The following is a 21,203-nucleotide window of genomic DNA, read 5'->3' as shown; positions in this document are numbered from 1 at the left end:
AAGGGCGGGGACGAGGAGAAAGGGGTTTCCGGAAAGCGGCAGTGAGATCGAAAGGGGGGCTGGTAAATGAGCTGGGCTTGGGTAGGGCAGGGAATTTAAACCGGTGTCGTTTGAAGAGCGTAAATCATCATGCGGGTGTAATGTCAAGGGTCTGTCATTATACTTGATGCTGCTGGTGTTCGAATATGTTTACACGCAGGCCAGGACAGTCTTGATGTTGAACGAACGGTCCAGCAGCCATTCCACCATTATGGCCGCTCATAAGACTGGTTAGGAGATGCCATCTCCGTCGTTCCCCACAGAACCATACGAAGGGACTGTTGCGCTTCCCACTTCTACCTCCAGCTCGAACTATCCAATCGCAAACAGCATCATCAAGCAGGTTCGGATTGAAAACTAGGCTTGATGGTATCCTCAGTTTAACACTTGGCAAGTCACACGTTTCCTGCGCTACAAATCACTACTGTGATTTCAATCGTTGATCGGCTCGCGCTTCCTGCTCGAGAGGCCGCTTGCTCGCGGATCCTTCCGTCCAGAGGCGAAGCAGATGCGCACACTTTTTCATGGTCGTCTGTATGATGCGGAGATATTTTTTGACGTCAGCCGAGAGGCGCAGTGCGTCCCTCAATGTTATTAGGTGCCCGCCAAGTTGGGTCCAGCTGCTTATCAACTGAGAAGCAGAGTCGACGAGCAGTGGCTGGTCTCTTGTCGCTAGATCTCTGGGCGAGAGGGAACCCAGGCAGTTTCGTAAAAGTATAGCCTTCTGCCGGTTACTCGAACAGGCGGTAAGTAGAGTTTCCCACAACCTCGCTGGCCGAGATCCGGGCTTGCGTGCCGTGTCCTTGCTCCAACTGGCCAAGATCTGGTCGCTCAGCAGAGGCATGGTTGCCAGTACAAGACCACAGGCTTCTTGTAGAGAGTTTGATAGTGCGTTGAATGATACGTCCCCGTCGGAAGGGGCCAAAGCTTTCGCCTTGAGTGATTCTGGGTCCCATTTCAGAATGGCCGTCGACAGACCGGCGTCCAGGGGAAGTGACGAGGCCCTCATGCCAGCTGCAGCTAGTTGACGAGACGCCAGTCTCCTAGTGACAAGGCAGTTTGCTGAGGAAGTGCTCTCAGGGGTTTCCGGCTCAACAAAGCTCCTCGCGATCACCACAAGCCGTAGTTCCATGCACGTTCTGTGCATGAGACCCAGCAAACCCCGGACTTTGTGGGCTCCCACCTTGTCGACAATCAGGTCGGTGTTGTTCAGTATTTCCGAGCATATTCGCGAGCAGGCTTCCAAGAGCGTCTTGCAAGCTCTTGGAAGACCAAGCCTGGCATCTTCCGAGTCCTCTTCCACTGCAAATTGGACGAACAGTTGTACTTCCCGTAAGTATATGCCAGTGCGTTCGACAATTCTTTCCAGGGGTGATTTAACGGTGAGTGTCTGTCGAGTTGAGCTTCCGAGGGTCAAAAGAACTTTATGCAAGTCGGGCAGACACCTGGCGATGGCGTTTGCCGCATCGACCACACTGATTTCCACCGCGGAGTTCGTGGGTTGACTGTGTCCGTGCTGTCTAAGGAATCGTTTGATCTGCTCGGCCACGAAGGTATCTGTCGCATCGTTCTCATCAAGGGATCGAAATACCTCTGACGGGGGAAACTCGAGAGGATTCCTGTCAATCTTTAGGCTTCTTAATGAGTTCATACCGCCGATGCAGAACGGCAGTTTTGTGACGAGGTTGTGCGGAATGGAGAGCACTTTGAGCGATGAAAGATGAGCAATCTGCTCAGGGACAACTCTCAGTTTATTGTACCCGAGATCCAATGTCTCCAGCAATCTGAGGTTGCATATCTGTATGCGAATTAGGGACTGATGATGATGGGAGGTCTTGCTTGGAGAACAGTACAGGCGACGGGAAGACGTCTATGTTGTTGTTCCTAGCAATAAGGTGTCGAAGATTTGCACATTCGCAAAGTCGAACTGGGAGAGAAGTCAGTAGATTGTGAGAAACCATCAGCCTACAGTAAGAACAGCTTAGTTGTAATTTTATCGTGCAACGGCGGAGATCTTATGCTGCTCACCGTTCTAGGTCGCCGTTGGCCAAGTCGATGACGGTGTCAGGGATAGTCTGCATCCCCTGGAAACTGAGGTCGATGGCAAGGGCCGGGTTTCTGCGCGTGTGTTGTCCGTTTGGCGCAGCACGCCGCCTGTCACGATTCGCATTTCTGATGGCCTCGATGACGAGTTGAATGATGCGAGTTTGACTGCCTGCAATACTCGAAGAAGCATCCGGCGCGGCTGGAGGCACTCTTTGGATGGGCATTGTAAACTTTCCCTTGATGTGCTGAAAGATGCTGCAAGGGATGAAGGCTGCTTAACCGTGTGACGTGGCCTGGGCATCTGAGTCGACGTTCTCGGATATGGCTGTTTCGCCGAAGCCCGACGCCCACTCCATGTCTAGGCTCTAGCCGCGTGCAAGCTAGCCTCTCCATTGGTGTCCCGGTTACACAGGAGACTTCGAATGGAATCCAAGAACGGATTCCAACAGGTTGTGGTGCGATATCTGACTCTGTCGCATCGCCTGGGTAAGGAAACCAGTTCGCAATCTTTGGAAGAACGGATAACATCACACAAGCGTACGTAACGTTACGAGTATGAAACGAACCTTGCTACTGCTGGTGACCAAACATGCCGAAGAACTCTTGAGATCAACCAGGACGTCCTGTAAAACATCGTTTGGAAGCCTGGTTGGGGATCTTCATGATAGAGATGATGAGGGCGGAACTGGAGAGATTGCCCGGGCGCGCTCGCGGACAAGACGTTGAGATGACATCGCCAAGGAAAAAACGCCTATTGATAAACAGCAATTCACTGATGCTCTGTTTCGTATCCATAAAGGCTGCTGCGGTCGGAGCATTCATCATCGTAAAGAGTCTGAGCCCCTTCGTTGCATCATCCAGCCTATACAACACGTCCGGCGGCGGCAACACTATATCAACCCGTTTCAAACGTACTTTGAACCCCCAAGTAAGTTCTCGACTACTAGGCCGGCCTTTACAGCCAAACCCCGATCCCTTGGAGGGGTGCCTTACCCATGTGGCTTACGCGCTAGAGCAGGATTGCCGCGTACGTACTGTGTCTCGCGCCAAAGAGTTGGGGTTGGCCCCTCCTACATAGCCTTAGGTACGCGCAGGGGTCGGACTTTTACCAAGGGCTTGAAAACTCCGGCCTTTAACATCGGACGGACGACATGGCTTGGGGGAGATATCAGCCCTTTCCCGATGAGCTGGCGAGGACATCCTCTTCTCCTCCTTTCTTCCCGGCGAACTGCCCTCTTGTTGATAAACCTCCGAACCATTCGATGCCTTCTTAGCCTATCGTTACGTTTGTTGGAAAGGAGGTGAAGCCATACGATACCGGAGACAGGTGGACACCCTCTCTTTGCCCTGCCCCCGCCGAATGAGCCCGCACTGGCTCATACAACCACCCCCTCTATCGTCAACTCACAGGCAGGGCTCGCTAGTGAACAATAAGAAGAAGAGAAGAGGAAGAGGCAAAAGAATGTCTACGGTTTCGTCACCGTCCCCATCGACTGGGAGCCCACAGCCGGAACGGCCCCGTCTGCCGTCCATCGCGCGATGGGGCGCCGCTTGTGCGCAGTGTGCGTCGGCCAAAGCCAAGTGCCTCCGGTCCAACGACACGCCGGGATCAAAGTGTGACAGGTACGTTGTGTCTCCCTTTCTTCTGTGCAATTATATAAGATCTTCTTGCGTCTCGTGGCTCCACGGTTGATCTCGGTTTGTCTTGGGTCGGTGTTTACTCGAGATGTCCGGATCCGTGATGAGCGAGTGTCGTCGTCGGCTATTTGCTTGGATGACTCGTCGGCGCTGCTTCGACCAACAGAGCGACCCACAGAAGGAAGAATACAGTCCAACCTGCATCGTGCTTTACCAATTTTAGAAGTCGGCTGACCATGGAATGCGCTCGTGTCTATAGGTGTGAGCGTCTGTTCAAGACCTGTACCGCACAAGTACACAAGAAAAGAAAAAAGAGACATAGCAAGCCATCGTGAGTAGACTACACTGTGCCCCTTGCAAGATCCTCTCTGTTGCTCTAGATCCACATGATGTTCCCTAAACATCTCATATGTCTTGCATATGGTGGCGTTGTCCAGAGAAGGATACCTACATGATCCAGACCCCCCCCCCCCCCCTTCCCAGGCAGCGTGACGATTACAAACCACTGAAACACCCTCTCACAGGAAAACAACCCAGCTGGAAGATCGCTTGAACCGTCTCGTGAACTCCCTGCGAGTATCTGGCAACACCTCCGCCCTCACAGCCGAGGCCTCCCAACCCGCCTCCTTTGCAAGACAGACACCTCTGGTCGCCGACTACTCCACCGCACTACCATCCGGCCACCCGGGGCCGGATTTCTATACGCAGACTCCGGAATCTCCATGTACTGTGTTGAACTTGGCCAGTGCCGGTCCAATCAACATCCCCGAGTCGTACAACTCGTTCGTCCCGCCTAAATGTATATGCAGACCTGAGCCCGGCGAGGCCCCGCCGCCTCCCGACAATGATGAGAACCTGCTGAAGATCTACCGTAAAGAGCTGGCGCCGCGGTTCCCGTTCGTGCTGGTACCCGATGGCGTCTCGGCCTCGACCCTCGGCGCGACGAGGCCCTTCCTCATGGCCGCCATCCGGATGGTGGCGTCGTACCGGAGCATGAGGTCGAGGCGGGGGCAAATGTACCGTCTGCTGAACCACGTCGCCGACTACATGATGCTGCGGTCCGAGAGGTCCTTTGACCTCCTGCTCGGCCTCGTGGTCATGATCGCGTGGTTCCACCACCACTGCCTTATCCACGCGCAGCTAAACCAGCTCGTGTCCCTGGCCGCCTGTCTTGTGGGCGAGCTGGGCCTGAAGAGGAGTCCGAGCCTGCCCGAGCGTACCAGACTCTTGGTGATGCGCCCCTGGGAGCTGAGGGAGCGGACGAACGAGGAGCGGCGTGTCTTGCTGGCGGTGTGGTACCTCTCCTCTGCGTAAGTCGACGTCGCCTTCCGAACCTGTAACGAAGTATTGGCAACTCCTGACACCAGCAAGGATTTCCATGGAAGTACGCGAGATAGACCCGATGAGATACTCGGGTTACATGCAGCAGTGCATGCGGGAGCTCCAAGAGAGCGGGGAGCACGAGTCGGATATGCACCTTGTCTACATTGTCAAGATCCAACGGCTCTGCGAGAGGATATCCGACTTGAGGTCCCAAGAAGACGCCGACGAGGAAGAGGATACCGTATCTCGAGCGCCCGTATCGGCATATGTATCTGGTTTCAGGGCCGAGCTCAACAAGCTCCAGGCCGAAATGCCTCCCAGGCTACGACACAACCGCAAGTCTCATCTGCAAACCGTCGTCGTCGTCGTCGTCGTGTTTTCTTGGTCTCCCACACTAACACTGCCGCGCACAGCCTTTCTCAAGATACGAATGGCCACCGCCCGACTCCGCATCCACGAGCCCCCCAACATCGACGCCGAGCTGCTCGCCTCCCTGTCAAAGTCCCTCGACTACTTCGGTGGCGGAGGGGGCCCGAGCAGAGCGCTGGACGCTTTCTACCAGTCCAACGCCGCGTTGAAGGCGTGGTTCGACACCTGGCTCTCGATGCCCGAGGATAGCTTCTGCACTATGCCGATATCGACGACGTCGCACATGGTCTACGCCGTCATGATGCTGAGCCGGTGGGCGTGGCTCGCATCATCGTGGGGCTGCGGCGGCGGCGATAACGGCCTCTCTTCGACGACGACGCCGACTTTGACCTCGGAGCCACTCGATCCGTCGGAGGGTAATCCCAACATCACGCTGGCGGCGATAGAGGCGGCCATCAGCCCCAACACGCCTGCCGCGGCGTCGTCGTCGAGCAGTCCTCCGGCAGCGCAGAAGGCAGGGTGCTGCAACAGCGGCAACAACGGCAGCTCGCCGTGGCAGACGACGCTGCCGGACAAGAAGCTGCCACATGCCCTCGTGGCGCTGAGGGCGCGGCTCGCGACGCAGCCGGGCCTGATTCTCGACGCCGGGGAGTACCTGGACCGGGTCGTGGCGCAGCTGGAGAGATTCGACGCGGCGTACCGGGCCATGTCGGTCGACGGAGGCGGGGAGTGCGGGAATATATGGAGCCTGGGGGCGACCAAGGTGAAGATTGCCCGGCTGAGGCACGAGAGGTGGTTCAGGATGGTGGCTGCGCAGGCGGAGGTCGGGGAGATGGAAGAGCAGGTCAGATGGGGAGGTTCGGGGGTAGGAGGCCCGGAGACGATGGTGGGCGAGGTCGAGTTGCAGGACAGCTTCCTCACGTCGATGCAGATGCCCGAGTGGGACGCGGGCATGACATGGGACCAGTCGATGGCGTATCATGATCCGATGGCGGCGGACCAGCACCTTTGGACGGACATGATGATACCGGGGGATCAGAATTGGGGGTTGGGTGGGAGTGGCGGGAGGTATGTATGAGCCGGATGAGGACAAGAGAGAACCAGGGTGGAGGAGAGAACTGTGGACTTTCAAGAAGGAGTCAGTGTATTACTATCAATCAACTCGGGTCAATTCTCATAAAGACACTCCTCGAGTTGGGATGTGTGATGTTTCGTACTAACTATAGTAACACTGTTTGACGATTGCAGCATCTCGAACGATCCAAACTGGAACACAACTCGGATGAAAGATTAGAGAAACGGACAACAGATACAATAACCAACGCATGCTAGCCGAGACGTTCAAAAAGAAAGATAAGAAGAAAAGAGTTGATTGTATAGGGAACACAGCATGTGGATAAGCAAGTGGGTTCAGGATACATATAGCTCCAGTCATGCTTTCTTGGTATCAATCGGCGTTGTGGCAGAGTGGTCTAATGCGCAAGACTAGAAATCTTGTTCCTTCGGGAGCGTCTGTTCGAATCAGGCCAACGTCGTTTTTTTACATTTTGCATCAGTAATAAGATATCCAAGTTTATTAGGAGACTAAGGGGGGTAGTAAGACTGCCTAAGAGTCAAAGTCCTTTTTCTTTCTTTTTTTCTTAGGTTATACATTGTGAGACATGTGTATTAAGGACTTGTATGCAGCATCCTACCTATACTCTGGATGTATCAACGATGAAATCGGCAGAACACCGGATCTCGGAATTAATCCGGATCTGGCTGTCAGGAATGGAGGAAAGAAGGAAGGAAATCTGGGTTGCAACTGCCTCACTACGGGCCCCCTCGGCAGCAGGTTTCACCTGGCAAGCTGGGAATAGCTTCGTCCAACAATAAGACCAACGGCACAAATAACCCGAACCAGCGCAGCTTCGAATAGCTACATCATTAGTCACTTCAATACTACGGGAAATCCCCTCTGAAACCAACACCATCCGGCATAGCTAAAATCCATTCATATACTTGTACATCATCTAATACATGCTCTAGTACATACTAACCCTCTGAAGTGCTCATATCTTTGGGGAACTCGCCGTGCTTGACGCAGGCGAGTCCTGCCAGCTCTTCCCCAGCAGGCCACCGCCGCCGCCCTTCTTCTTCTCTGCCTCCTCGATCCGCAAAATCAGCTCCCCAAACAGGCCGTTGGCCCAGCCGAACCACGCCCGCGTCCAGACCTTCTCGTTCCAGCTGTTGACGCTCTCGTGCAGGACCCCCGTACCTGCCGTCGAGTCCAGCACCATGCGCATCTGAGTCCCGACTTCCCCGTCGACATCCTCGACACCCGAGATCGGGTCGTACGCCGTCATGGCCGCGATGACGGCCGCCATCGGCCACGCCCTGCCCGGCCCGACGTGCGGCCCGCCAACGGCCGAGATGACGGGGCCTTTCATGAAGTACGAATTGGCGTCACTGAGCACGAACCGACGCGTGTTGCGGTACACCTCGGTGTAGTCGTGCTTCGTCGCCTTTTTGTCCTTCTCGTCCTCGACGGGCCCCAGGCTCGTCTGCGTAAAATTCCACAACGGCATCGCCAGCAGCGAAGGCACGTTGGCGTCGTCCATGAGGTTCGCGCCGCCGTACCCATCAACCTCGTACGCGAATATGTCGCCGAACCCGGGCCGGCTGACGATGGCGTCCCGCTCGATGCCCCGGCGGATCCCGAGCGCCTGCTCGCGCATCGCCGTCGTCAGTTTGCGCGCCCGATCGCCCTCGAGCCGTGCCATGATCTCGGACGCCGACTCGAGGTACTTGGCCCACATCATGTTGGCCGGCACGAGGAACTGGAAGATGCACGCGTCGTCCGACGGCCGGAACGCCGTCCGCACCATGCCATTCTCCCGGATCGGGTTACCGAGCCCGTCATTAGTCAAAGTTTCTGAACCCCTGTCCGTCCAGCCCGTAAAAGTCCAGGCCGACTTCTCGACCTTGCCTTCGGCCGAGTAGGTGCCGAGGCGCATGGCGCCGGCGGCGTTGACGGCCGCCTCGACGGCATCGACCCAGCCGTACTTGCCGAAGAACTGCCAGTCGCCCGTCTTCTCGGCGTATGCCACAGACATTTTAAGGAACGAGGCAAGCGAGTCGAGCTCCCACTTGCAGTCAAAAACCTTTTTGGGGTCGTAGGGCGGCATCGGGTGGTTGCGCGAGTAGGCGTCGTTGTGGGTCGGCGGGATGCCGCTCTCGGGCGGCGGCTGGAAGCTGTGGCAGTAGGGCGAGATGACGATGTACCTCGAGTGCGCGTTGATGAGACCGCGCCATAGGCCCGCGAGGGAGTCGTGGTCCTCGGACGCCTCGAGCAGCGACAGGTACGGGCTGATCTGCTCGGCGCTGTCCCGAAGCCAGAGCGCGTCGATGTCGCCCGTGATGACGTACGTGAGCTCCTGGTCCGTCACGCGCGTCTCGCCCGTCGCCTCGTCCGTCTCGTTGGCGAAGCCGCGCCACTTGACCATGCTGTCGAGCGTCATCGGGTACGCGTTCTCGAACAGCCGGTGCAGGTCCGGGTCCTTGATGACGCCCTTCATGCGCTCGATGAGCGCTTCCATGGCCGGTAGGCGGAAGGTACGACATTCCGGACGGGGTCGGACGAGCGGGAACTGGCGCTTGCCCTCGGACGCTGGGCCGGGCCGCTTGCGCATCCAGTTCTCAAAGGACTCGCAGTCGGCGGGCGGCGTCGGCGGCAGCGGCTTCGTCGTCGCGGCGTCGCTGGGCTTCGAGGCGTCTCCGGGTTTACCGTTGGCGCCGGCGTTTGCGGGCGCCGGCTGCTTGACCAGATTCTCGTCCTGGTTGCGGTACGAGTCCCCGCCCTCGGCGTCAGCCTTGAGCTTGTCGCTCGCGGCGTCGGGCTCGCCGTGGGCAACAGGAAGCTCGCCGTCCTTGTCCTGGTTCCCATGTGGTGGCGGCTGCTGCTGCGTCGGTTTGTCGGCTGCGGCGGGCGGCCGTCCAGCATCCGCCGGATCCAGGTATGCGGCGCCGCCTCCCCTGCCGAGATGGGAGTTGTTGAAGAACAGCAGGAAGACGATGACGAGAAAGGCGATGACGATGATGCGGGCGCGCCGCGTTTGGATGTTGCCGCTAAGCATCGTGAAGGCAGGCATGGTGGTGTCGCTCCTCTCGCTCTTCTGTTCCACCTGACTGACTCTCACTCAAACTCTTTCAATGGTTCTGAATCTCACTCGAAATCAGCCAGCCACTGACCAGCACTCAGTCCTATCAGACTTTTTTTCAACAGGTCATCATTCGATGGTTCAAAGGTAGAAAATGAGTGTGTGCTTCAGCCTTCAGGCGACGGTGTCGAGTCCAAGAAAACCAGCTAGGGTCTATCCTCGCTCGGCATCGCACTATATTGGGGTTCGGCCCAAGGCGACGGGCGCGTTGGCCTTGACCATCCCTAATGCTTTGGGGCTACCCCTTGTCAAGCATGACCCCGGACGACTGATTGAGAAAAGCCTCTGGCAGGGATTTGTCTTGGCTTCGGCGCCAATTCGTTCAAGGGCCGCCCCTAACGGCTGGGGGAACACACACACACACACGCAGAAGCGTGTTTTGGGGAAAGTCTTTTGCTGTGTGTTGGGTGCAACATGCCCCAATGCAAAAGAACTAATCCCGTCACGGACAGCTCCCTCCGAAGGCGGCTGCCATGTTGCATTATCTATCGCGTGCCACCCGCTGCCCATTCCAAGTCCCCAACACCACACGTATGCTGTGAATTGCAAGGCGAGTGCAAAAGGTTTGTGAAACGACGTTGGCCTGATTCGAACAGACGCTCCCGAAGGAACAAGATTTCTAGTCTTGCGCATTAGACCACTCTGCCACAACGCCGTACCATCGTGAACCCGCTTCGTTGCGGGGATACTGGTTGCGGAGGCTCTACGACATCAAGACCCGACGGCTTGCGGCTACGTTGGGGTTGGCACATTCCACCAGATGGACCAGTTACTGTCATTATCGGCCAAGCGTTGCATGAGATGAATGGATGCTGTATTTGTCCGCTGCAGTGAGCACGGCAAAGTCCTTCCTAGACAGACAGAGTGGTCACTCTACTGTGCATGAGTAATTAATGCTAGGGGAAACTTCTTTCACGGAGGAGGCCGGTGGAATGCCCGTCGCCTAGACAACAAGGTCCATCTCACAACTTGTACAACCTCGCTACCGTTCCATCCTCCTCCGCTCGTCTCAGGATCTGACGGTTCTTCACCCCGTAATACACCCTCAGGCCGGCACACCCGACAACGACGACGAACAGCAGCGCCGCGTTGGCCCAGTGGCCCGTCGGGTAGCCCCTTGCCTTCTCCTCGGCCTTGTAGATCCAGACGCCCGGGATCTGCCCGAGCCCGGCGCCGATACTGACGTTGAGCGCGATCGCGAGCCCCGTCGCCGCCGTGCTGAAGATGTTGGACGTCAGCCACCCGAGCAGCGGCGGGATGCACGCGAAAGCGCCCGACGCCCCGACGATGAGGCACCCGTACCGCGCGTTGTAGGCGTCCGGGGGCAGCACGGCCGACACGGCGAAGCCGATGCCGCCGACGAGCGCGAGGGCCGCCGAGTGGGCGCCGCGCGCGTTGAAGCGGTCTGCCGACCAGGCGACGATGATCTGCACGACTGGAGGAAGTCAGCAATGAGGTGGCAAGAATGGGGAGAGGGGGTGAGAGTGAGAGTAAAGGTGAAATTTAAGGTGAGAGTGAGAGTGAAAACGTGAGTGAGTGAGAATTCAAGTGAGAGAAAACGGTAGTGAGAGTGAGATTGAAAGTGAGGGAGGACAGTTTTCTAGGCACGGGTGAATCCCCGACTTACCATATGCAGCTGCGTACGGAGGGACTGTCATGAGCTGCGCCTGCAGATCCACGAAGCCCAGCCCCGACGTGATGGACGGCGTGAAGAGCGACAGCGAAGAGAAGGGCGTCGACATGGCAAAGTACACGAGATAGTGCCCGTACAGCCTCCAGTCCGTCAGCGTCGCCTTGGCCTCCTCCCACGACATGCTCTTGTGGCTGCTCTTGCTGCCCTCGCTGTACAGCCGCCGCGCCGCGAGGTCCTTCTCCCGCTCCGTCAGCCACCCGGCGCTCTCCGGGTAGTCCGGCAGGAAGAACCACACGAACAAGGCCGACAGGCACGACGGGATGCCTTCGATGATGAACAGCCAGCGCCACCCGGACATGCCGTGCACCTGGTTCATGTGCCCGATGCCGTAGGCGATGGCGCCGCCGAAAGCCCCCGCCAGCGTCGCGCTCGCCAGGATCATGGCGACCCGGACGCTCCGCTCGTCGTGCCGGTACCAGAAGGTGAGGTAGTACACGAGGCCGGGGAACAGCCCGGCCTCGAAGACGCCCAGGAGGAAGCGCACGCCCGTGACGGTCGCGAAGTCGTTGGCGCCGCCGAGGCCGATGGTGACGGCGCCCCACGAGAACATGAGGAAGGCGAGCCAGCGCGAGGGGCGGAGCTTCTTGAGCAGGATGTTGGAGGGCACCTCGAAGAGGGCGTAGGCGATGAGGAAGATCATGAGGGCGATGGTGAAGTCGCGATTCGACATGCCCGTCTCGGTCTGCATGTCGTGGCCCGACGACGAGTTGAGGATCTTGGCGTTGCCGATGTTGGAGCGGTCGAGGAAGCAGAGGAAGTAGATGCCCGCCGACAGCGGGATGATGCGCCTGTCCTGCTTCCAGAGGAGGGCCTTTTCCTCCTCGGCGTCGGTTGGGAGGGGTGATGAGTGGGAGAGGTCCTGGTATGTGCGGTCAGATTCGGGTTCGTGTGTTGTTGTTGTTTATTTTTGCTTTTCTTTATTATCGGGGAACCAACTGACCTCCTTCACTGCGGGCGACTCGACATCATCGCGGCCCGGGGCGAGTGAGCCCTTGACATCGAACGTAGAGGTCATCCCGACGAAGTTTTCTCGCAACACACTGGCGATAACCCCCCGTGCTGTCGTCTTCTCGTTGAGAGTTGAAAGATATCGAACGGCGTCTTGAGTAAGAGAGAGAACCAGCTGATGATTAACTTTCGCTTCTGGTGTCACAGGAAAACGCAAACGCCGCCTTGCTCGAACGCCACAGGGATTTCCGTTTTGAATTTGCTCCAGGACACTTTCTCTGCCCGTTCTCGCGAGGACGAAGCGGCGGCCTTCTCGCCTTTTTTAACAGCCGCCGAGGGGGAGAGAACCCCCGATGCATGCCCGGCGGCAGCCCCGCAGTCGAAAGCTTCTTCTCCTCACACTCCAACCTCCCGAGCCCGTCCAACGTTGCTTTTTTCTCTGGTGCGGTGGACCGCACAGTGGCCGTTTCGCGAATCGCAAGTGTACGGTTGGTCCCTAGATGGCCAGGATCGTCTCCTTTGATGCAGTCAGCATGCAGGTTCGGCAGGGTATTGCCGAGGCGGCGGTCACCGGCGCCGGAGGATTCGCGTTAGATATTGCCTCCAAGCGGTTATGGCGTGGAAAAATAGAACCGACCACGGTGTCACGGGTATAAAGCAGCGGGTGAGTACTATTGTTCGCTTCTAACTTCAATCTTGTCTCCACTCAGTTTGCCGTTCGCTGTTAGCCACGATGCGCAATTCTCACCGACCTGCAGATCCTCACGACAAGGGTGTTTTCATGTTCCGCAACAGCACGGGTCCCGGAAGATTGTCTCCAACCAAGGGGCTCAATGATCCAGGAAAAGTGTTCCCCAAATGCAATGTGCTGCTTCCCAGTTCAACCTGTAGATGTCGGGTCGAATCAGCTACCTTTTGTGTTCTAGAGACTGAAGGATTCGATATTTCGACAGGAGTACCTCCGCAAGAGGCTCGGATTCGAGTGACCTCCAACATCATCATTAACGACGGTTGGGTTCTGGTAAAGATCATCTGCCCCAAAATGCGACCCAGGCTATGTACCTATCGAGCTTTTATCCTAGAACATATCGTGGCTTGACGGTGCCCCTGAAGTCATCATGTTGCGACTGTGATCGGCACTTCTCGTGTCTCTACTACGTGTTTGTTTGTTTCTACACTCGTAAAACGTCCCGTAAAATCCTAACCCAACAGGTCTAGTGTCGTGGACGTTCTCAGCATGTCTCGTGGCCTGCTACATGGCTTTGAAGCTGAACCCTACGACTGGTTTTCCCTCCTTGTTCGAGAGCAAAATCTTGATAGATTTGGCATTGGCTGGCTGAACGACTGGCCACTTGGTGTATAGACTCGGTGATGGCAGAGGGACACGGCAGCCCCGGTCCGTACCGAGGCACCGGCCCCGGGAACGATGGCTTGTCAGCCGCACCTTGGCCAAGACATGTATGGTTTGGGAATCTTCATCAACTGTTAATACACAATTTCTTGAGTTTCAGTCGAGCATTCTCTTGAATATTCGACTTTCGAGTGACAAGCTTCCAACTCGTACTTCACGGTCAAGTACCGGTTTCTTTATCAGGAGATACGAGGTCTCGCTCCGACAGCTCTCATGGCTGTTTCTGCTCATCTATGGCAATTCTTCAAACCTACTTTTGTTTCCCGAAGCCCCCCGCGCCCTTTCAGACCCTGAAAAGTCTGGAGATGGCACAGACCAAAGAAGGGACAGATGGAACCAAAGCAACTTCTTTGCATTATTTACCTGTCAAACGCATGTCGTGCCTCGCCCAAGCCAAGACAACGTGGAACTTTTGGCTTCAAACCAACGGGCTGAACCTCATACGCTAATCCTAGTCCGGCTTGGCAATGTCTACCAATCTTCCTCATCGCAAACGACTAGAAGAGCGGTCCAGGACAGCATTTCCATCGCAGGCATTTCATAGGTCATAAAACGATCGGCCAGTTGCACTTAGCCCCGAAAGTCCTGCTCGCAGGACCATGTGTACCTGAATGTCTTCAACCCACGACCCGGCCGACTGCAATGTTTCACTTGCTTGCCGTTCCCGGAGTTGGGAGAATGGAAGTGAGTCGATTTCCCATCCGTTCTACCTCCTTCACGTGCCATTCGAAAGCTTCCCGTTGCTAGATTTGCTATGTTCTCGGACTGGTGTGGTAAAAGTGTTCGATATAAAGTCCATGAATCCCATGATTCACGAAACGAGTGACTGAAGCACAGCGAGGTGCGCGTCACACACAAACATTCTCAGCCAATTGTCACTCTCCTCAGTTTACTTACATCTTGTCATTGAAGATGTCGTCCGAAACCCCCAACTACGTCAATTGCGCTCATGCTACGGCCCCACAAGATGGCAACTTTGCCAATAGGAAGAGGCTGGTCATCTGCTGTGACGGGACATGGAACAACTCGTATGCCACCTCCCCCATGGAATATTCTATTTGCGCGCGAAAACGCGACATTCTGACGGTACTGTTCTCCCAGAAACCATGACGCAGACTCGGTGCCTACCAACGTCAGTCGTCTCTCTGCCGCAGTTGCACACAAGTGCTGCACCGGCATGGCCCAGGTTGTCTACTACCACCGCGGCCCCGGTACAGAAGAGTGGTCGGTCGCCAGCTTCATGGGAGGCTTATTAGGTCTGGGAGTAAAGCAGGTATGTGTCCTCCACAGGAGCTCGATCCCGCCGGTACCCCTGGGGCTAAAGACATGTTTCAACCCAGGATATCGTAGACTGTTATCGCTTTATCTGCGACAACTACAACCCAGGAGACGAGATCATCATCGTCGGGTTCTCGCGCGGAGCGTTCACGGCCAGGTCGATCGCGTCCATGGTCTGCTCCCTCGGGTTCCTCAACCGGACCGGCCTCAGCTACCTCGGCCTAATCTACAAAGACTACCAGTCCTTCAACAAATGGACGGACGCAAAGTGTTACGACAAGAAGAAACATCTCTTGGGGTTCAACGTCGACCAGCTCAAATTGCGGGTCGAAAAGGAATATCTCGACAAGATTTTGGAGATCCAAAAGAAGAAGAACGAGAAGGACATCCCCGAAGACGAGCTGTGGCATCTCGAACATCAGCTTACCAGAACTCTGGAGGAGCGCGACAGGGCCTTGACTCACTGCAACCTTGAGAAGAAGCTCGAGGAGGAGAAGCGGGAGTTGTTCGTTAAATTGACGGCTCAGAAGAAGAACGGGGTCATGAAATTTCGCAAGATGGCCAAGGCCTACCGCAAACAGCTCGGCAGGGTGGGTGGCCCTCCCTCACATTCCTACGCGGCGTTCGGTACTGACTGAATAGTACCAAATGTGCTTGACTCGTCGACAGCAAGTCGGTGACTCTGAGGAGTTCGAGGCCGTCGAGGGTAGAGTTAAAGCCGTTGGTGAGTATGCCCCCTACGGCTGGGTTTCACACGCCACAGGAACTGATGAGAAGATTGGGATTAGGTATCTGGGACACTGTGGGAAGTTTGGGTATTCCCAAGATGCCGTGGTCATTGGGGAAGGGCAGACGCAGTACTGACGAGGTAAAGACCTGGTCCTCTGGACTGTTTGCCTGGTGAAGACGTCACAAGTTGGGGAGGTTCTAATGACAACGTTTCTTAGCTGCGCTTTGTGGGCACCAACATTCACCCCAACATCGACCACGCGTTCCACGGCCTGGCCTTGGATGAATGGAGAACGCCCTTCGGTCCCACGCTCTGGAGTCGCAAAGATAGCAACACCAACACAAAGCTCCGCCAGGTGTGGTTCCCCGGGTGTCATAGCAACGTCGGAGGAGGCTCGAACTCGCAGCAGATTTCCAAGATTGCGCTTGCATGTCAGTCAGCCCTCTCAGACTTTCGGATTCTCAGCGAGAAACTGACATTGAGTGTAATCTTGCAGGGATGGCGGACCAACTGACGTCCGTCGGTGTGGAGTTCAGCAAGTGCGAGATGAAGCGCATATTCAGCACCATTTCCCACGGGGACGAGATACGTCCATGGGGCCTTGGTAAGATCAGCAGCCCGGATAGTTTGTACACGACCCTCCCAGACCAGGCGTGGAGCGCGCTCACGCTGCCTTACCGCGCATACCGCGGACACCAGCCCGAGAGCTCCGTAAGGAGGCCGGGTCTGTCCCGGAACAGAAGGGACGACGCGTTCCTCACCAACACCGAGGAGCTGGTGCACCCCTCCGTCAGGGTCCGATACCTGTACCACGGCCTGGGGCTGGACGACAGCGCCGAGTGGTCGTGTGAAGCCCTGACCGGGCGCGGCTGGCAGCTCAGCTACCAGAAAATGCCGCCCACGAAGGAGCAGATCCGGCAGGGGCGGGACGCGGGCGTCGTGGATGAGTACAAGACCGTCGCGGGGTCCGTCACTGCGGTCCACGAGCAGTACGCGAAGGACAGGTCCCGCGCGCCGGACGGGACGCTCGTACGAACCGAGCATCCCTCGGAGTCGGAGCTCGCGAAGCTGAACGTCCCGAAGAACACCTGGACCTGGAGACAATCGGAGCTGCCCGGGATCCGGCCCCTGGGCGAGGAGCAGATCGGCGTCTGGGAGCGCATGTTCATCGACGTCAACGACAAGCTCGTCAAGCTGCAGGACGAGTGCGACCGCGAGAAGACGATGCAGAAAACAGCCGGCGACCGTCTCCGGGACCTGGCGACCGAGAAAGTGGTACGCTCGCTCGGCATGGCCCAGTGGATCGTCAAGGCCTCGCTAGGCGTCGTCTTCGGCGCGGCTCCGGCGAAGGTGTTCCCCGTCGGGTACCCTCTGCAGCACGGGTATCACGACTTTGTTTCCTGGCAAAGGGGCCTGGAGTCGGGCCCCGCTGCTGCCGGTGTCTCTGGGGACGTCAAGGCGTACCTCGACATGTCAAATGGGCACCACCAGCACGAGGCTACCGAGGGCCATGTGCCTGTCCATTACCATTGGCAGAACGACGGCACGCACTGATTGTTCTTGTGGGGGGGAGGGGGCTCTCTTTTGTGATTTCTTTTGTAAGCGCAACGGCTTGATGGGATAGTCTACAAATCTTGATTTATTTGGAAGAATGTCCAGCCTGATAGGCGGTTAGAGCCGCATATTAGCGAATGTTTTCACAACCGATTACAATCTCCGTATCAAGACTGGAAAGAAGACTCCTGCGGCTCAGATTGTAAGGGCTGGGAGAAGCTACACGGACATGATGCACCCGTGTAAAGGAGCGGCAAACAAACCGCATGCTCACAATTCGACCAACCGATATTTTCTTACCTTATTGTTACTATTAAGCAACAGGACAATGAATGAATAATATATATTTATATATATATTCGCAACGGAGTTGGAGGAGACGCTGGGCCCCAAGACGCAGAGTTCTTGCAAGAAAGTAGTGACTTTCAGGGGAAACGCTTTTGACGAGGCAGATGTCTCACCTTTTCACAGCCACGTGTGTCCGCGTCGTCCATGTGTCGTAGGCAATTTCAACGTTGAACCCTGAACTCATACGGTAAGCTAATAGACGAGAGTCGCTTGGAGTACCGATGTGCCAAGCCCCGGCTGAGTGTTGGAAAGTGGATTAGAGTGGAAATGGTCTGATGTTAATGCTGTGTCGAGCTTTCGAATCCTCCAGGTGATTGCAGCTGGCTTCAGGCATTTGTGGGATGGCGCGTGATGAATGTCATACAAAGAGTTGAAATCAAAATGTAGGCGGAAGGGGAGTCAGTTCAAAAGTCACGGACGGCTGTGGCCAATGTATACATAGGTAGGTACCCAAGTGTTAGTACTTGGAGCGGTGTGCAGAGTAGGTAGCTGCTATTTAGAATTATGCACAAATACGAGTAGGCCAGTAAGAAGTGAAGTGACAAGAGTCTAGACTCTATTACAGATACCTACCTACCTACCTACCTAGAGTGGAATAGAATTGCGTGGCCCCCTGTGATTGATGTTCGCGCTCCCGTGTCGCAGCTCATATTCTCAAATTGCCCTGCATCGCATCGTCCGTCATCTCCCTGGTTTATCGCGAGTAAGAAGGGTGGAGAACATGGAAGACGATCATTGGATGAAGACTCCAACTGGTGTAGCCTTTGAAAAGCGGGTCTCTGTCGCCGCGGAATTTCCGGCCAATGAGCGTCTCGTTGACCCACAAGATCCCTCGTCCCAAACGCCCTCCCTGTCACCTCAGGCTTTTTTTCCCTTTCGCCAATGCCCCACAAAGACGAATGGATTTCACCCGGTACCACTTTTTAGTGGATTACAAATCCGGTTGGTCCCCTATCGCGCATACTCACTCACTCACTCACTCACCTCACTCACTCACTCCCTGTTCTCACTAGACGCGCAGACACAGACGACACACCGACGACACACGGCGACAACTCACCCACTTGCGGTCCATCTCATCGACCACTTCCCAGTCGCACTCAACAGACCTTGATCCGGCGCTACACGCCCGGTCCCGCCTCCAACGGTTCCCTCTGGATGACATCTCCCACCTGAGCCTCGCCAACGCCGTGTGCGCCGAACCCTCACACCGACATCCACCACCACCATGTTCTCCCGCAACAGGGACATGACGCACATGTCGTCCCTCTCGGGGCTCCGGACGCGCTTCAAGAACAGCATGTCGTCCTCGTCGTCCTCGGCCAAGATCCGTAGCTCCGAGGGCTGCTGGACCTGCCGCCTGCGCCGCAAGAAGTGCGACGAGGCCCGCCCCGTTTGCGACGGCTGCGCCCAGCTCGAGATCACCTGCTACTACAGCGACGTCAAGCCCGACTGGATGGACGGCGCCGAACGCCAGAAGGAGATGGCCGACAACCTAAAGAAGCAGGTCAAGATCCAGGCCAACAACCGCCGCGAGCGCAAGTACCTGCAGAGCCTCGACGTCGATCCCAGCGCCGGCCACACCCCCGGCGACGACGACCACAACCACCACGCGCATCAACATCACCACCACGACATCCCCCCCGTTCCCGCCCTAAGCATCGATGGCGGTTCCTCCAAGGCCACCGATTCCAACAGCCCGTCGACCGTCAACGACACGCCGGGCGACTCGTCGAGCCCGCTCTATCAGATGAGCTCCATCAAGTCGTCAATCCACGACATGGCCGTGCCCGGCGGCAGCGCCTCGCCGCCCAACCAGATGATGCGCCAGCCCACGCCGGAATGGTCCGCTCACCCGAGCTCATCCACCAGCAGTCCTCCGGCCGTCGCCCACACCCCGGCCTCGGCCCCGGCTCCGGCCCCGACTCCCCTCCCGGCGTCCCACCCCTCCGTCCCCGTCACCGCCGATCAGACGGCGTCGGTGCCCCCCTTCGCCGACGACTCCAACCTCAGCTTCATCATGATCTACCTCGACTACGTCTTCCCCTTCCTCTTCCCCTTCTACAAGCCCGCCCTGCTCGAGGGCGGCCGCGGCTGGCTCCTCAACGTCCTCAACCACAACAAGGCCCTCTACCACACCGCCCTCAGCCTCTCGTCCCACTTCTTCGGCGTCGTCCTCACCGGCGCCCAGGTCGAGCACGCCCCCTGCCGCATGAAGTCCGTCTCCAGCCTGCAGCACCAGCTCGACCTCGCCCTGCGCGAGCTCCGCGCCGACATGGCCCGCATCAACGAGGGCGGCGTCGAGGACCAGCTCCGCCAGGGCTGCCGCGTCCTCGAGAGCATCGTCCAGCTGCTCATCTTCGACGTCACCCTTGCCACCAACGACCACTGGCACATGCACCTCGACGCCGCCACCGTCGTCTTCCAGCAGATCCTGCCACGGCCCGACCTCTGGGACCCCACCATGCAGCACATGGCCATCCCCTTACTCGCCGACGTCCACTTCCCCCCGGGCTCCCACAAGCCCTGGAGCTCCGACCAGGCCGCCCTGCGCTTCTTCACTGCCTCGCTCCTCTACTTTGACATCATCTCCGCCACCGCCCTCGAGCGCGCCCCCGCCCTGCAGCCCTACCACCACCACCTCCTAGCCCCGCGCCGCGAAGCGTGCCACGAGCTCGAGCCGCGCCTGCGCCTCGAGGAGTACTTTGGCTGCCAGAGCTGGGTTCTCCAGATCATCGGCGAGATCGCCGCCCTCGACGCCTGGAAGAAGGAGAACCGCCGCGCCGGCTCCCTCTCCATGACCAACCTCGTCTCGCGCGCCGCCCTGCTCGAGATCGCCCTGCGTGAGGGCATCGCCTGCGTGGACAACCAGTGCCCTCGCCTCTTGGGTGGCGCCGTCGCCGCCGCCGCCGGCAGTCCCGAGGAGCTCGCCTGCCGCGCCGCCGCCTGCAGCCTGTCCGACATGCCCCCGCCGCACCCGACGCACGCCGACACCACGCGCCTGCCCCCCGACCCGCTGACGCTCTACCGCAGCCAGCAGACACGCGACTCGGCCGACGCCTCGCGCGTGCACACCAAGATCTGGGCCCACGCCGCGCTGACGTACCTCTCGACCGTCGTGTCCGGCTGGCAGCCCTCGTGCCCGGAGACGGCGACGAGCGTGCAGGCGACGCTGGACCTGCTCGACTCGCTGCCGAGCCCCGTGTGTCTGCGCACCGCCGTCTGGCCCTTCTGCGTCATCGGCTGCCTGGCCGACCCGTGCCAGGAACAAATGTTCCGCGACATGGTCAGCCGCATGGGCGCCCTCGAGGTTTTCGGGTCCATCAAAGCCGCCCTCGGCGTGATGGAGAACGTCTGGGCGCGCCGGGACTCCATCGACGAGAGCTGGGACCTGGCCGCCTGCTTCAAGATTATGGGGCACGCCGTGCTTCTGACCTGAGGTTGTTATCGAAGTCTACCTAGGGTTGGTCGTTATTGGATGTCAGGTCACGATGGGAATAGAACACCCGAATCTCGCCGGTTACTTTTTTTGCGTTTGTATCATCAATGGTCCAACTACCAAGAAAATGAGGAGAAAAAGAACGCCAACAGGAAATCACCCGGGACAAAAGGGGGAAAAAAGAAAAA

General features: G+C 57.5%; 6 protein-coding genes across 6 annotated transcripts; 3 read left to right on the top strand and 3 right to left on the bottom strand.

Annotated features, from left to right (window-relative positions):
* Positions 1 to 460: 460 nt before the first annotated feature.
* Positions 461 to 2,309, bottom strand: CH63R_05540 (Cell morphogenesis protein; the record flags this gene model as incomplete). Its single annotated transcript, XM_018300515.1, has 2 exons — positions 461 to 1,823; positions 2,068 to 2,309. The coding sequence occupies 2 exons, from the start codon at positions 2,307 to 2,309 to the stop codon at positions 461 to 463; spliced, it is 1,605 nt and encodes a 534-aa protein (XP_018158365.1).
* Positions 2,310 to 3,445: 1,136 nt separating this feature from the next.
* Positions 3,446 to 6,493, top strand: CH63R_05539 (C6 transcription factor; the record flags this gene model as incomplete). Its single annotated transcript, XM_018300514.1, has 3 exons — positions 3,446 to 3,708; positions 4,248 to 5,033; positions 5,095 to 6,493. The coding sequence occupies 3 exons, from the start codon at positions 3,446 to 3,448 to the stop codon at positions 6,491 to 6,493; spliced, it is 2,448 nt and encodes an 815-aa protein (XP_018158364.1).
* Positions 6,494 to 7,466: 973 nt separating this feature from the next.
* Positions 7,467 to 9,545, bottom strand: CH63R_05538 (Duf1237 domain-containing protein; the record flags this gene model as incomplete). The annotated part of the gene is made up of 1 exon (XM_018300513.1): positions 7,467 to 9,545. The coding sequence occupies one exon, from the start codon at positions 9,543 to 9,545 to the stop codon at positions 7,467 to 7,469; it is 2,079 nt and encodes a 692-aa protein (XP_018158363.1).
* Positions 9,546 to 10,576: 1,031 nt separating this feature from the next.
* On the bottom strand, positions 10,577 to 12,322 carry CH63R_05537 (Major facilitator superfamily transporter; the record flags this gene model as incomplete). The annotated part of the gene is made up of 3 exons (XM_018300512.1): positions 10,577 to 11,049; positions 11,242 to 12,166; positions 12,248 to 12,322. 3 exons carry the CDS (start codon positions 12,320 to 12,322, stop codon positions 10,577 to 10,579), a joined length of 1,473 nt encoding a protein of 490 aa, XP_018158362.1.
* Positions 12,323 to 14,578: 2,256 nt separating this feature from the next.
* On the top strand, positions 14,579 to 17,228 carry CH63R_05536 (Peptidoglycan binding domain-containing protein; the record flags this gene model as incomplete). The annotated part of the gene is made up of 7 exons (XM_018300511.1): positions 14,579 to 14,694; positions 14,768 to 14,939; positions 15,007 to 15,534; positions 15,587 to 15,668; positions 15,733 to 15,812; positions 15,892 to 16,105; positions 16,171 to 17,228. 7 exons carry the CDS (start codon positions 14,579 to 14,581, stop codon positions 17,226 to 17,228), a joined length of 2,250 nt encoding a protein of 749 aa, XP_018158361.1.
* Positions 17,229 to 18,804: 1,576 nt separating this feature from the next.
* Positions 18,805 to 21,015, top strand: CH63R_05535 (C6 transcription factor; the record flags this gene model as incomplete). Its single annotated transcript, XM_018300510.1, has 2 exons — positions 18,805 to 20,298; positions 20,926 to 21,015. The coding sequence occupies 2 exons, from the start codon at positions 18,805 to 18,807 to the stop codon at positions 21,013 to 21,015; spliced, it is 1,584 nt and encodes a 527-aa protein (XP_018158360.1).
* Positions 21,016 to 21,203: the final 188 nt, after the last annotated feature.

The sequence above is a fragment of the Colletotrichum higginsianum genome, chromosome 4 (assembly GCF_001672515.1).
Source record: "Colletotrichum higginsianum IMI 349063 chromosome 4, whole genome shotgun sequence".
Lineage (NCBI taxonomy): Eukaryota > Fungi > Ascomycota > Sordariomycetes > Glomerellales > Glomerellaceae > Colletotrichum > Colletotrichum higginsianum.
This window is presented reverse-complemented; position numbering and strand designations above follow the sequence as displayed.